Genomic DNA, 13,162 nt, shown 5'->3' with positions numbered 1-13,162 from the left:
TTTTTGTGGCTTGGCTAGTCCGAAGAGCCACATCAAATATGCACTAAAATAACAGGATTTATCTGTTTAATATTTTACACTCCAGTCAGCCGTGTGGAAATCGGCTAAACAGGACAAAGAAGTGCCAGACACTCTTTTTGTTGTTTTATAGTCAGCTGACCGACCTCAACCCTTTGTCTGTCATGTGTTTTCAATCTGTCTAACTGTAAGCTTTTCATTCCTGAGTACAGCACAGGAAAATGGGGATAGATGGAGCACTAAAAGAGGGAAATGGTATTCGAAGAACTAGAAATATAAGGGGCAGACGTGAGGAGCAAGAGGAAAGGGAAAAAAAGGGTGAAAGAGAGGAAGGAGAAGGAAAGAGAGATGGAGTGAGTTGTGTCAAATGGATAAATGTCAGCGGGAGCTCCATCGTGTGTCTGAGCTCGGCTCCCCCTCCCAAAATGCCATGTGTAAATCGTGTAGCCGGCGCCCTCGGCCAGCCTTCCCCTAGCACTGTAATGAGATTACAGACCTCTACAACACTGTGTGTGTGTGTGTGTGTGTGTGTGAGTGTGTGTGAGACAGAGAGAATACTATTGAGCCTGCGTGGAAGTGAACAATTTTCTAAAGGCTTACACGGCGGCGAGCGAATAAGCGGCATTACTCACACCACCAAACAAGACGTATCGAGGAAGATTTGGCTACTTATCTATCATTCCTCTCACACACACACACACACACACACACACACAAACACTCGGGGGTCTTTTTTTCCCCTCTTCTCTTGCGCTGCGTAAAAGAAGTGCAGATGCTGATTTACTTTATAAATGTATGTGAGTATGATAAGCTGTGCCATATCACAAGACATTTTATTTGACCTTTAACCTCTGTGTGGAGGTTTCTTTTGTAATATAGTGCTAATATGGTATTACAAATATAAAATAAACACCCATAATCCTAATTAAAGGTACAAACAATATTTAATAATACACTCCACAGAAACACAGCAACTGCATATTATAGGAGATTAAAATATTGTTAAGTTTACTCATTATTTAAGCGTTTAGCCCCTATACAGCGATATGTCATCTACAGTCTAAAGCATCTTATTTTAATAACTGTTTACACCATATAGCACCCTATTAACACGGTGTCCAGCTCCTGTTAGTGAGCACATGATGTTTACTCCACGGCTTCTCCTCTCAGACTAGCCTTTTAGACCTTCTTCCAAATCTAATATACCCATCCATAAATAGCTCACCTATCGAGCACATACTCGGCTTGAGTGACGTGGCAACGTAGCCAATCCTGCTCGCTAAATCTGCCTAACCCCGCCTCTCCTCGCTCCACCGCGGCTCAAACAACTCCTCCACCTCCCATTCGCCTTAAATGGACACGCAGGGGAGTTGATTGACAAACTAAACGACGCCCCTTCGTTTACCAAGCCCCTCCTCTTGCCCTGGCTCCCTATCAGTGTCTAGTTTGGCAACACGGATACGCATGGAGCCTCCATCACCCCCTGTCTCTTTTACGCACCGAGTCCGATGATGCGCGCAGGTACAGGGACCCTAACCGCCACGTTTCCAGCGACACTCACCGATGAATCTCCTCTTACATGGACTAATATGAAAGAAGTGGATGCAGAGGTCTGACACAGCCGAGAAAGGAGGCACGTTTCTTGTGGAGCATTCTGGTTTTCCATCCCCGAGCGTCAGCATGGATGTCTTAGCGAACCACAGTATCTTTCAGGAACTTCAGATCGTGCACGACACCGGCTACTTCTCCGCCATGCCTTCGCTGGAGGAGAACTGGCAGCAGGTACGTGTCAACTTTCGACCCTCTAGCCGGTGTGCACCACCTCCATCACGGGGCTCACTGACATGCGCTCGAGATGCAACTTTTCCACCTAAAAGCAGCGTGCATGCATGAGATGAAATGTCCCCATCACTCATATATGTGATCATTCTCCCAGAGATGGAAAAGTGGATAAGATGCGAGCGCACCCCGGCGCGTAATAAAGCTGTCAAATGCGATTTGGGAAGATGAAGACCCGAATCCCATAATAGGGACTGAATTGGTCGTGAATAATACATCTGCATCCCTAAGATTACTGAGTTGTGAACTCCCCCTTTGCATGGAGGGAGAAGTCCCCTCACTTATTCATTATAGATACCCTAACATGTCTGGCTTTGAAGCATATTTAAATGCAGTGGTGGCCAAAACGTGTGAAGGCAGCGCAGACAAAATAATAACTGTCACTGGCATGTACGCGTGCACATTTTTTTTTAAAACCCATCTCACACTCACACTTCCTCCATCCAAGTTCAGAGGGGTGAATTTGGATAGATAAGCACGCGGCCACATGGTGATAGATGCGTGGGGAGGCGCACCGGCACTTTGCAAGGCCATTATTGCCCTCAAACTCCCCACTTTTGTGTTAAAGTCAGCCCAAAATTCCATTGTGGGAAGTTTATTATCATACCTAACTGTGTATTCATACAATATAAGTCTTAAAAATGTAATTTATACTCATATATAGGCTTTCTTTTTGCATTTTCTTGCGTAAAAATCGTAAAGATCTGCACTTTCTCAAAAGTAATCTACATTTTTCAGCTATATCTTTATTCGTTTACAATATTAATGAATTACATGCTTAAATATGAGCACCTCCTTTCAATTATAACAATACATGTCCCATCGAAGTCATAATAATGGCCATGCATCATCATGCCCACCTGCATTGCTGCTACTGCTGCTGGTGATGATGCTTTCCATGCTGCACTTGACTGACCGAGCAAAAGAAAAAAAATCATTGCATGGAAATTCGATGCCGGTATTGTTCATGCAATAGGAGCTGGAGCTTTTCCCCACTTCTCTGCTCCACGCGTATGAGGAAGGGAGGGAGGGGGGAGTGACAGGGGGGAGAAGGAGAGAGAGAAAGCGGTGCGTGACCGCGGATCCATTCGTTGTGGCCAAGCAGCCTAATTGGCATCCTACTGTTAGCATCTTTTTATAACAAGTCTCCAACTCCCAGCTACACTGTCAGTGGATTCTGAATTGTATGGGGCCATGTGTGCAGTCCTCTCCCTGTTTCTCACCCACAGCCTGCATATCAAAAAATCGATCCCTAATGCAAATGGAAGAGAGACAGCTGCGTGTGTAGGCAGGGGAAGCTGTGAGGACTGGAAATGTCTCTCCCTGGCCATTTCTGCAGTTTATGCTCCCCTCAGACAACGTCCATTTTGTAATTCGGCAAGTTTTGCAGTCATTATCTGTAGAAAATGTAATTTAATATTTTTAATCTAAGCATTCATCTACTCCTTTTTAGAAGCTGTGGTCTGCTTTCATCGTGTTTGGTCAAAAATGTCACTTTAACACGTGATATCGGAGATAAACTCTTCTCTTGAACATGGATTCAGTGTGGGATTGACTTTAAAATGTCACAGCTTGATAGCATCTATAATCCTGCATCACATTTCTCTCACCTTTAGCCAAATGTGCCGATTTTAAAGCATACATATGTATTTTCATCATGATCCTGATTCAAAGTAGTAAGACAATTAAAGAAAACACAAAAAAAGGGGGGGGTAATGTATATTTCCTAGAGTTTAAATAACAGTTTTTCTCCGATGTGCAGCCTTTGACTCAACCCCCTTGTGCCTCGATAGGAATAATTGGAGTAAATATCAACGTTTTTTGGAAAACAACCCATATTTGGGCTAAGAAGATTGCACGGTGTCCTTGTGAGCAAGAGGATTACGACTCGCCCCACACTTTGAAACCCCCTCTCCCCCGCGCAGCAGAGAGATGTTCTTGGCAGAGCGGTCCCTGCGTTCATTGTCGCCACACGAAGATGCCAGCGAGCCCTCCTGAATACATGAATTATGAGTTGTGGCTAGCCTTAAAAGCTCCACGCGACTGGAGCAATCCCCCTCTGTATTCCAGGCACAATTTAGAATTTGATGCTTTTATGGCGCCTGATGCTGAGATAGGAGGCCGTTGTAGTCAGACCCTAAATGGCTCCCTGAGATGCGATGGCAAGAATGATGACTGTGTCCCCTGTTGGTGTCTGTGAGGCATGATTCAGGCGCTTATAGGGGGATGGGGAGCAGAAAGAAACAAGGAAAGTGTTTTGGAGGTCTGCAGATGGTACATTTGAGGCTGCTATTTGTTCCATTATTGAACCAAATAGAGCCAAACTCAACTGTGCTGTCTCGCTTCCAAATCCCAGTACAGTCGGTTGTTCAGAGTTGGAACAAACAGAAGGGCTGAGCTGGATTTGGAACAAGCATAACTTTATACGTGGAACTAGAGAAAAGTGTTATGCATCTTCGTAGGGACAGAAATTGCTGTTTATGTCGGCTTCCTTTAACGTCCTCTGTAACGTTCAGGTGCTGAAATATGAACGGCAAAACATCTGGATTGAAATTCATGTCTTTGACATCTCATCCAAAGCACTTGACCCTGATGGATAGGACGTAACGGGACACTGCAAATGGCTGTCTGTCATTGACCCCAGGACACACTCCATACTCCTCCAACACATATATTATCCCTGAGGGGCTCGACACACACATGTAGACTGAGTGTGTGATGCCTACCCAAGCGAGAACTCTGTCTGTACGTCGACGCACGGTGCATTATGGGCTTCCATACTGACTGCACGTGGCTTTTCTAAATGTGGAAGGAGCGGGACCTCCATATGCAAGCTCACATGCATCCACTCTGGCTCACAACACGCACATTTCCCAGGCAGGCCGCTCCAGCCTCAGCGTCTGGGGGTGGCGAAAAAACGTAGAGGTGGAGGAAGTTGCAGAGCACGCACATTCTCCCCGCTGCAGGGTTTCGCATTTCACAGACCGGTGGGCTCGAAAACCCCCCCAGGAGCGCACTCGGGAAGACAGTCGGAGAAGAAGAAGAGAGGAGTCCTTAGGAAACGGGGGGGGGGGGGAAGAAGTAGGGATGGGGGAAGAATTTAGTAAAGAAGGCCCAGAGAGATGACCCTTGTCCCGGGCTCTAGTAGGGTCAGAAAGGAGATAGAATGTTCATTGAAACATTAAATATCCATATGAACCCATACACTGCCGTGTGCACATCTGCGTACATGCACGCCGGCCCGTATGTGTCTCAGTGTGTTATGTAATCCTCAGTAGACCACAGCTGCTTTCTCACACACAGCAAGCATGCCAGGGAGCGCAGCCAAGCGGCCCCCTCCATCCTGTCTGCGTCTTTCTCCAACCATTCTTCCCCCCCCCCCCCCTCTTATAGAATAAGCAGTGTATGGATTTTTGGAAGCTCTGCAGGGCTGTTGTGTAAACTTCTGCATTTCTTTCCCCGTCACACTCCAGGTAACAATTATCCCTAAGTCACTTTCTTTGCTTGGCAGAGCATTAGCTATAGGAATTAGCGAGTTCTGATTCATGTATTTCCTGTCCATGTAGGAAGCTAAAGTTAACCAACCAGCTAAAAAAAACACCCCCCCCCCCCTCTGTCTTCTCCGTGACCTTTTACTCGCTGCTGTTTGATGTAATTTTATGCAAATTCAAATTAAATCAATCCTGTAACGGGCACAGTTCAGTATTCTGCAGGGCAGGAGGAGGAAGGACAAACTGGGATTTAATCTGATTTGTCTCAAAAGAGCTCCTGGTGGTGTCTTCAGTCTGTGCCTCTGGCTTTATTAAAAATGTCAACTGGAAGTATGAGATTCCCGAAATCAAGTTTGGACGCTCTCCAAAGAAGAAACGTAGTTAATTCCCTTTTAGTTTAACTGACATGTGGTTTAGTTTGTGTTATTCACATGAGGCCTGTATTCATTTACAGACATTCCTCCCAGCATTCCATCCAACCTCATGACGCTCAATATGACATTGATTTCTCACAGCGTTGTTTTGCTCGCGTCGCTGTCAGAAGATCTCGAGGATGGACACCGCGTACTGTACAATCTATTTGACATGGCTGGGCATGAAAGGGCGCCTTTGTAGCATCTCTGCTGGATGCCTGTGAGTGTTCCCAGGCACAAGGTTATTACTTTATGCATCGATTCCGAGAGAAGATAAGTCGGCCCGTTGGAATAGAGGCTGTAATAAAAGCAGCTATGAGTTCATCTAATTGGTATAAACAAATAAATGAGCTAGAACGGCAAAAAAGCAATTTGGCTCCTGAGCAGCAGCCGTTATGCTAACAAGACAGGGCTGGCTGTTTTCTAGGAAGTGTAAGTATAAGCTTGTATTTATTCACAACATCCTCTTATCTGTGCTAAATGCATACATCCTTAGAATTCTTCTGCAGGATTCTCCGTGCATCACCTCACACAGGTTTGTTGTGTAATGGGATGTGCGAGCGACCCCCTGACCCAGTAACATCCATCCTGCAATAAAGCGCTTACTGAACTCTGCCACCTCTGTCTCATCACTCAGGCGTCTGAGAGGCCATTGCCATTGATGGGTGCCTTCCATTGCTTTATGGGCGTTGATGAAAAGGTTGGAAGCGCTGATGAAAGAGAGGACGCGTTCATTTGTCTGATGCTCTGGTGACTGGCATCAGAGGGAGAAGAAGGTGGTGTAGATGGAGGAAAGGGAAGGGGGAAAAAAGGCAGTGAGAGAGAGGAAGCGTGGTGTTGAACAAGCACATCGTTATGTATGGCTTCCGTCTGCAAAACGCTCTGCCACCCCAGGTTTGATTAACAGTGAGAAGAGGAGCCAGTCATTTTTTTCGCCTCACACCAGCACACATGGCTTGGCAATGACTTTCACATCATTTGAGGCGAAATCGGGAAGCCGTTACAGCACCTTACAGTGATCCGACATGCTTCGCTGCTGCCATCCGGCTTGCCATCCACAGGCAGAGAAGAGAAAGGAAGAGAAGTCTCAGGCGCTCGTTTTATGCTCTGGAACCACCAGCAACTCTGTCTCTCTTCTTTTTTTTCTTTATCTCATGACTCTCTCTGCTCTGTGTCTCTTCCTTAAATTCTGAGAAGTCACAGCTGCCTTGTTTGATTTGCCCCGCTCTAACCCCTATTTAAAGTCTTCTTCTTCTGCAAAAAAGTTGGAGAGTTATGCAATCCAAATGTGGCACAATGCTGAATAAATGCTCATTCAAACAGAGCGTGTCATAAATAAACGGCACCAAGGCATCAATTCATGAAAAATATTCGAAGAAGAGCCATACTGATATCAGCTCTGCATGATACTCATTTTCAGAATATGCTATGTATGCTGAGACTGTGGCAAACTTCTTTGACTTTTGATCAGGTAAAAAATAGTTCTAGAGAGGCCCTTTTGTGCCTTTTGGGGTTTCCATTTCCTGTAGTGTGTTCTATAGGTTTTCAACTATAAACATTGGTGATTTACAAAGTGCTAATTCAGTATCTCAATATTTCTTTATTGGCTTTTTTAAAGAGCATCGGCCACTTAGCCTTCATGTCCATTTAGCCGGTGGCACGATTGACATAGCTTGTTGTAATGGCTGTAATGATATGTATTTCAAATGAATTAATATCCATGAATCACTACAAGTATGTAAAGGCTTCAGATGATAGCTGGTTGCCGTGGTTACCTCCTATCTTCCAACTTGGATTGCAATGTATTTAATCTTCCATACTGCTCACATATTTGGAAACCATTGGCTTTGAGACTTTCAAACCATGTCCAGGCATTTTATTGCCATGGCTGGCTGTGACATACCAAGCGGCACATCTTACTGCCTACCTGTTGCTAGGCAGCCTTGGCAAAGAGGAAGACCAGCTTTGGCCTATTTGTTTGTTTAGCTGTCATTCTGGGAGGCTAATCCCACCCCGAGGGACTCATATCCATCCAGAAACCAGAGATCCAGCCATGTGGACCATCCCTCTCCAAAGATTGAGCGAGGGAAAGGGGGGAGAAAGAGATGGAAGGTGGGGAGAGAGACAAGGGCAATTTGCCCTGAGTAAACACCACTGCTTGTTGTTGTCATCCGAAGCCAGTCATCAATCACGGCCCTAAGCTCTTGGTGGTGACAGCCGCAAGGACGCGACGCGCTCTGAAACCGCTCGGATAGTTTATAAAGCAAGACAGTCATTGGTCAAGACCACAGCTGCCCAATGCAGGCCTTGGTCCTTTAGGAGCGTGTGCTATTGTAAAGGTATTTTAGGAGAATGTTATCTTTGCTTGGAGTTCCATTCAGGATGTCTACAACAATATCAGTTGGCCTAGAGACAGGGGTATGAGTTCAAACTGTATTATGTAAGCTACACCAAGTTTGTGTGTTTTAATAAGTCACATGGGCACGTGCTTTGCATGCCAGACGCAACACTCAGCTGCAGTTGTCCAACATGCAAAGCAAGTGGTGTTTTTCCACCTGGTATTGCTCTCTGCTACAAAGCACTGAGTTGAGATGAGTCAGGACCTTTTCCCCCTTTCAATGTCGCCTTCCTTCCTATCTGTTCTCCAAAAATGACCTCATTACCCTTTCCTACCCTAACCCTAATCCATTCCCTCTTTGAGTTTCGGTCTACTTCTTTTTGTAAGCCTCTGTGCCTGCAAAAGCCACTGCCAAAGGAGTTGTGTTTTCGGGTGATGTGATATTTCAAAAACCACGTGGAGTAGGAAGGACATTTGGTAGAAGTGTCCAGTTGGACTGAATGATGAATTGATAGATAAAGAGTTGGGTGGTCAAATGTCAAAGGTCTAGGTCACTGTGACCTTACGTCCGGTCCCATTTTCTCGAACACATCCTAGGAATCTTTTGAGTGTTATTCTTCAAATTTGGCTAAACGTGAACTTGGACTTGACTGGTTAGTAGAAGGGGTAATTGAGGTTTTATGTATACAAAAGCAAGCTTTTAACTTGATCTCAAAGTACATTTATTAGAGATCAGGGGTGAGGACATTGAAGGGCGGTTGAATGCGGGTGAAGGGTGTTTTCCATTGTCAGCGGCGGCTGCTAAATTGACTGGAAGATCAAACTAGGCCCCATATTACCCTAAAGACACTGGTATCTCCGGCCAACTGGGCACGTCATGTAGCTTCAGTCATTCCAACCTCCTGCGGGGCTGAGTTGTCTGAATAAGATACGGCTTGTATCCTCAAAACCAGGGGGATTCAGCTTGAATTGGTATTAGCCTATATGTCAAAGCCTGAAAGCGCAATTTTTCACTAAGAAAAATATTATTTTGACGTCCAGCCTTGGTAAAAAAAAAGGGCTATATAAGTGTCAAAGTAGACAGAGAAGGAGAGAGGGTTGGATGATTTTGCACCCTGCTTAACTCTCGGAACAACCTGGGAAGTGCCCTTCTGTGATTTAATGAGACCTGTGGGAAGAGCCATTCATCAGCGTGACAGCCTACCTCTGTTTCCCATTGTTCTGTTCTGGTATGTGAGGGGAGCAGTGTGTGTTTTAGCCTTAATGATGGGCTGGCAACCCTTTGATTAGATGAATCTCCCGGTGCTAATTAAGATTTGGGTTGCCAAAAGACATTGGCGTTTATGCCTTCCTCCCTCCATCGCTCTCCTTGTATGGCCAGCATGTGAGTGTGTGTGTGTGAGAAGTGTACAGTGTTGGTGTTCTTTCTGGGCTTACAGTAAGTGGGAGGTTTGGTGTAATTTTGTGGGCTAACATAATTGCAGGCCCTAGGCAAAAACATCTGGCCATTTCAAGGAATTCACGATGCAAAAATAGTTTGTTTTGGTTCCTGAAAGGCTTTTCTTCTGAAGGTAAACATTGGTCAATTGGGCATAAATTGTCCTAAACAAGTTTTTAACCTTTATCCAGGAAATAGCTCATACACAATTGACAGTAAAGTACTTATTTCCATATAAATCTGTCTTACCAAACTTGAGTCTTGGAAGATGTGGATTTGTATTGGAAAGGTATTACTTAAATAGACACTTGTATTGTGTCTATCATTTCTATTTTTGCATCTTTGCGCTCATTCTTGGCCGAATGTGTGTAAATATGCTGGATTTCTTGCAATGAATTCCCTTATTTATTGCTAAATCAATAAAAATCATAGTATCCATATGGGGATATGTGCTACAAATACCAGTTTATGACTTAAAACATGTAAGAACCCCTGCTGTTGATGTGTTTCCCCATCTTTTAACTAAACGGATGGTGTCACATAAATGTTTCACTACCCAATTCCCCCTTGTGTATTTTCAGAGAATTTGATGCTAACTTATGCTAACAAGAACGAAGGCATCCCAGACCCTCCCTTCCCTTTAATCACCCCCTCCTCTTTTCTCTGAGAGTATGTGTGTGGCTAGACAGCACATCCTCCTGCTCTCCAGTTTATTGCTATGTGTTATCCCGTCTTTTGCCCCAGATATTATTTCATTGTAAAATGCGACCAATTAGTAAAGCCAGTCGCCGGTAGCTGTGGTCTGGCTCCGTCTTTCGTTCCGGCGGGGAAAGTTATTTGGGTCGGCTGCTATTTTCAGCCTGTGATGTTGCCAGGAATACTTCAGGGAGCAGCCACTGTTTTATAAGAGAGCACATCAATAATTTTCATTGGTGTGTGTAAGCAAAGGAAGAGACGGAGAGAGCCTCACAGACGGAGTTTATTGGGTTTATGTGTTTGTTCCTGCATCAGAAAGTAAAGTGGCTGTTGTCTCTTGAACAATGTGTGTGTTCACTTGTTCTCACGCTGGACATGTTTCATTGTAACTGTCACGACCGCCCGTTCATTTGAAATTAATTGGCCAGCCATTGAACTTTAACCCGGAGTCTTAACACGGCTTTTATTCGGGGCTTTAAATTTGAATGTTGGACTTGTGAGCCACACACACACTCTCACACACACACAGCTAAAGGCCAAAGTCAATGAGTTCCTAACACCTTCCTCAGTGCGTCTAACTGCTCTCTCCCCTCCCCGCTGGGCAGACGTACATTGTCTGGATGAAATTGGGGTGAAAAGTCCTCGCACTGCGCTGATGCTCCCCGCTCAGAAGGGTGAACAGGTTCATCTCCAACTCTCTCTCTCTCTCCTCAATCTCTTGGAGGAGAGCCCACAGCAGCGGCGAGGAGACGCCTTTCAATATTTTAAGCGGCTCGGGCTAATCTTGGTCGCTCAGGTTTGTTTTGAAAGTGCTGCCGTGGAAATAAAGACGCAACGACAGTTCCCCCACCTCTTGTTTTTGGTGCACATCGACGCTCTTGCGTAGCCGCGCAGACAATTCCGAGCTAATCCAACGTGGCCTTGCGAGGATGTGCCACTGACCTGCTTTTTGCTGCTTGTTCCCGCACAAACATCCGTAACTAACCCTTTGGTTTGTTGTTGGAATAAAGAGCCTGAAACTGTGGCTTTGACAAACACTCAACACCTGCGTGGCAAAAGCAGGGGTGGCTTGCCTTTTAGTTGTTCAGAAGCTTGTAAGAATGAACCATTTGGGCTCTTATCAGTGCACACACGGCGCCACAGTCGCACTTAACGGTTTGCGGACGTGATCGGGGTGTCGAGCGGCCCTCTCCGACTGCCACCGTATGAGGAGGAAGCGGAGTTTTTCCGCTTCACTGTCCCCTTTATCTCCCCCTCTCCCCTCTGTTATTTTCGGCCCTCCTCCCCTCTCTCTTTCTCCTCTCGCCGCTCTTTTGTTTCTCCGTGCCATTTCCAGCCAAGGCCCCCATTCTCTCGCCCCGTCATTGTGTGCGGTAATGAAGATTAGCCAGCCTGCCGCACACAATGGGGTCCCCACATCCGGAGCGCAGACTCCCCAAATCCTGCTGCAAGCTGCTAACGTCGGGTGTAAAACCACTGTTGTCGCCGAAACCCCCCCCTCCCACCCCACATACATACACTGGTTCCTTCACACACACATGCAAACATGTCCGATATGCACTCTAAACTCTGCCGTGTTGAAAGCAAATGGCTGAAATGTCTCCTGATTAGATTAGGGTGCTTTTGACAGCTGAGAGGGAGCTTGGCGACTCTTTCACCGATAAACAGCAGCTCACCCAAATCCAGTTAAAAGGAGACAGAGTTCTCCTCCCCGGCGAGTGCAACACGGCTCCACTCGTTGGGATTATACCCCCAATCCTCCCCCCCCCCCCAATCCTCCATACCCTTGCTATTCTGCTCTCCGCTCTGATTTCCTCCTCCTCCCCATCTTCTCCAGTCTCAAGATGCTTCTGCTCGTCTGTTCCCTTTCTATCCTATTTCACCCTCACCTCTCCGATCCCCGACTTAATACCAGAACAAAGACATTTTGCACACTTTGTCACAAGCTATTTAGATGGAACCGCAGAGGTCTTTATATGCCGTGCACTTGTTGTACCCTGAGCCTAAGACGTCTTAATAATGTCTGTATCGCGCTCAAGGTCGGCAGATCTTCAGTCTGTTTGCTTGTCAGGTCTCTTTCAGCATTTAAAGGATACATGTGTGGCTTTGTCTGTGTGGAAGGATGGATTTTAATTCAGATGTGACAGTTGTGTAGTGTGGCACACAATACAACTGAAGGAGAAAGAAGCAGCATGTCCACTCATTTGAGAAAATGGAATTAGTGATTTGTGCATTTTAGTCCATCATTTTATGGTCAATTAATATATCTTCATCAGAAACCCAAGTGCTTTTAACTCTCATTCTCTTGTATTGGCCAGGGGATTGCAGAATATATCCGATTGTATAAAAGTCTATGAAAAAATTACCTTACATCCGAATAGATTTTTTACCTCAGTTAACATTTAACTGATGATTTGAATCGCCCAATAGCTAGTTTTTTGGGCTTCTTTAATGCAGCTAGTAATACATGTAATACATGAGGCTAGCTTTGTAGTTTACAGTCTAATGATTGTTGCTTGTGTAACTCTTTATTGAAAGATTATAACCCTTACTCTAATAAGATTGTGCGTTTAATTCTTTAAAGTTATTTGAAACATTTTGCTGGCCTTACTTGTTCAGCATTGTCACTTCGGATTTAAAAGAAACCAAGATGGAAGCTGTGACCTGTCCTTATAATAAATCTGGTCAATGGAACATTTGTTTACATAACACCTGATCTCCAACACTTTCTTTACATTTTACAGAGGGGTTCTCCATACTGTATGTGTTGTAGGTCCATGTGTATGGGAAGACAGGGGTGAGGTCCCTGGTGTCATGGATGATGCGGATGTGTGGTTTCTGTTGTGTCTACTCGGAGAAAGCAATGGGAAATGTCTTTCTGCTCCATTAAGCAGAGGTCACAGGTTTTTGCGCTCTGAGTGCTCCATCA

At 45.3% G+C, this 13,162-nt stretch overlaps 1 protein-coding gene across 1 annotated transcript in view; it reads left to right on the top strand.

Moving 5' to 3' along the window:
* The first annotated feature begins 1,523 nt into the window (after nt 1-1,523).
* The window catches only part of klf7a (Kruppel-like factor 7a), a 33,409-nt gene continuing 21,770 nt past the window's right edge, over nt 1,524-13,162 (top strand). The window contains exon 1 of the mRNA XM_034151041.1: nt 1,524-1,800. Within this exon, the coding sequence (XP_034006932.1) occupies nt 1,621-1,800 (180 nt within the window). The 5' untranslated portion in view covers nt 1,524-1,620. The remainder of the gene's footprint in view (nt 1,801-13,162) is intronic.

The sequence above is a fragment of the Trematomus bernacchii genome, unplaced genomic scaffold, assembly GCF_902827165.1.
Source record: "Trematomus bernacchii unplaced genomic scaffold, fTreBer1.1, whole genome shotgun sequence".
NCBI classification, from domain to species: Eukaryota; Metazoa; Chordata; class Actinopteri; order Perciformes; family Nototheniidae; genus Trematomus; species Trematomus bernacchii.
The sequence above is the reverse complement of the archived record's forward strand: the minus strand, read 5'-3'. Positions and strand labels throughout refer to the sequence as shown.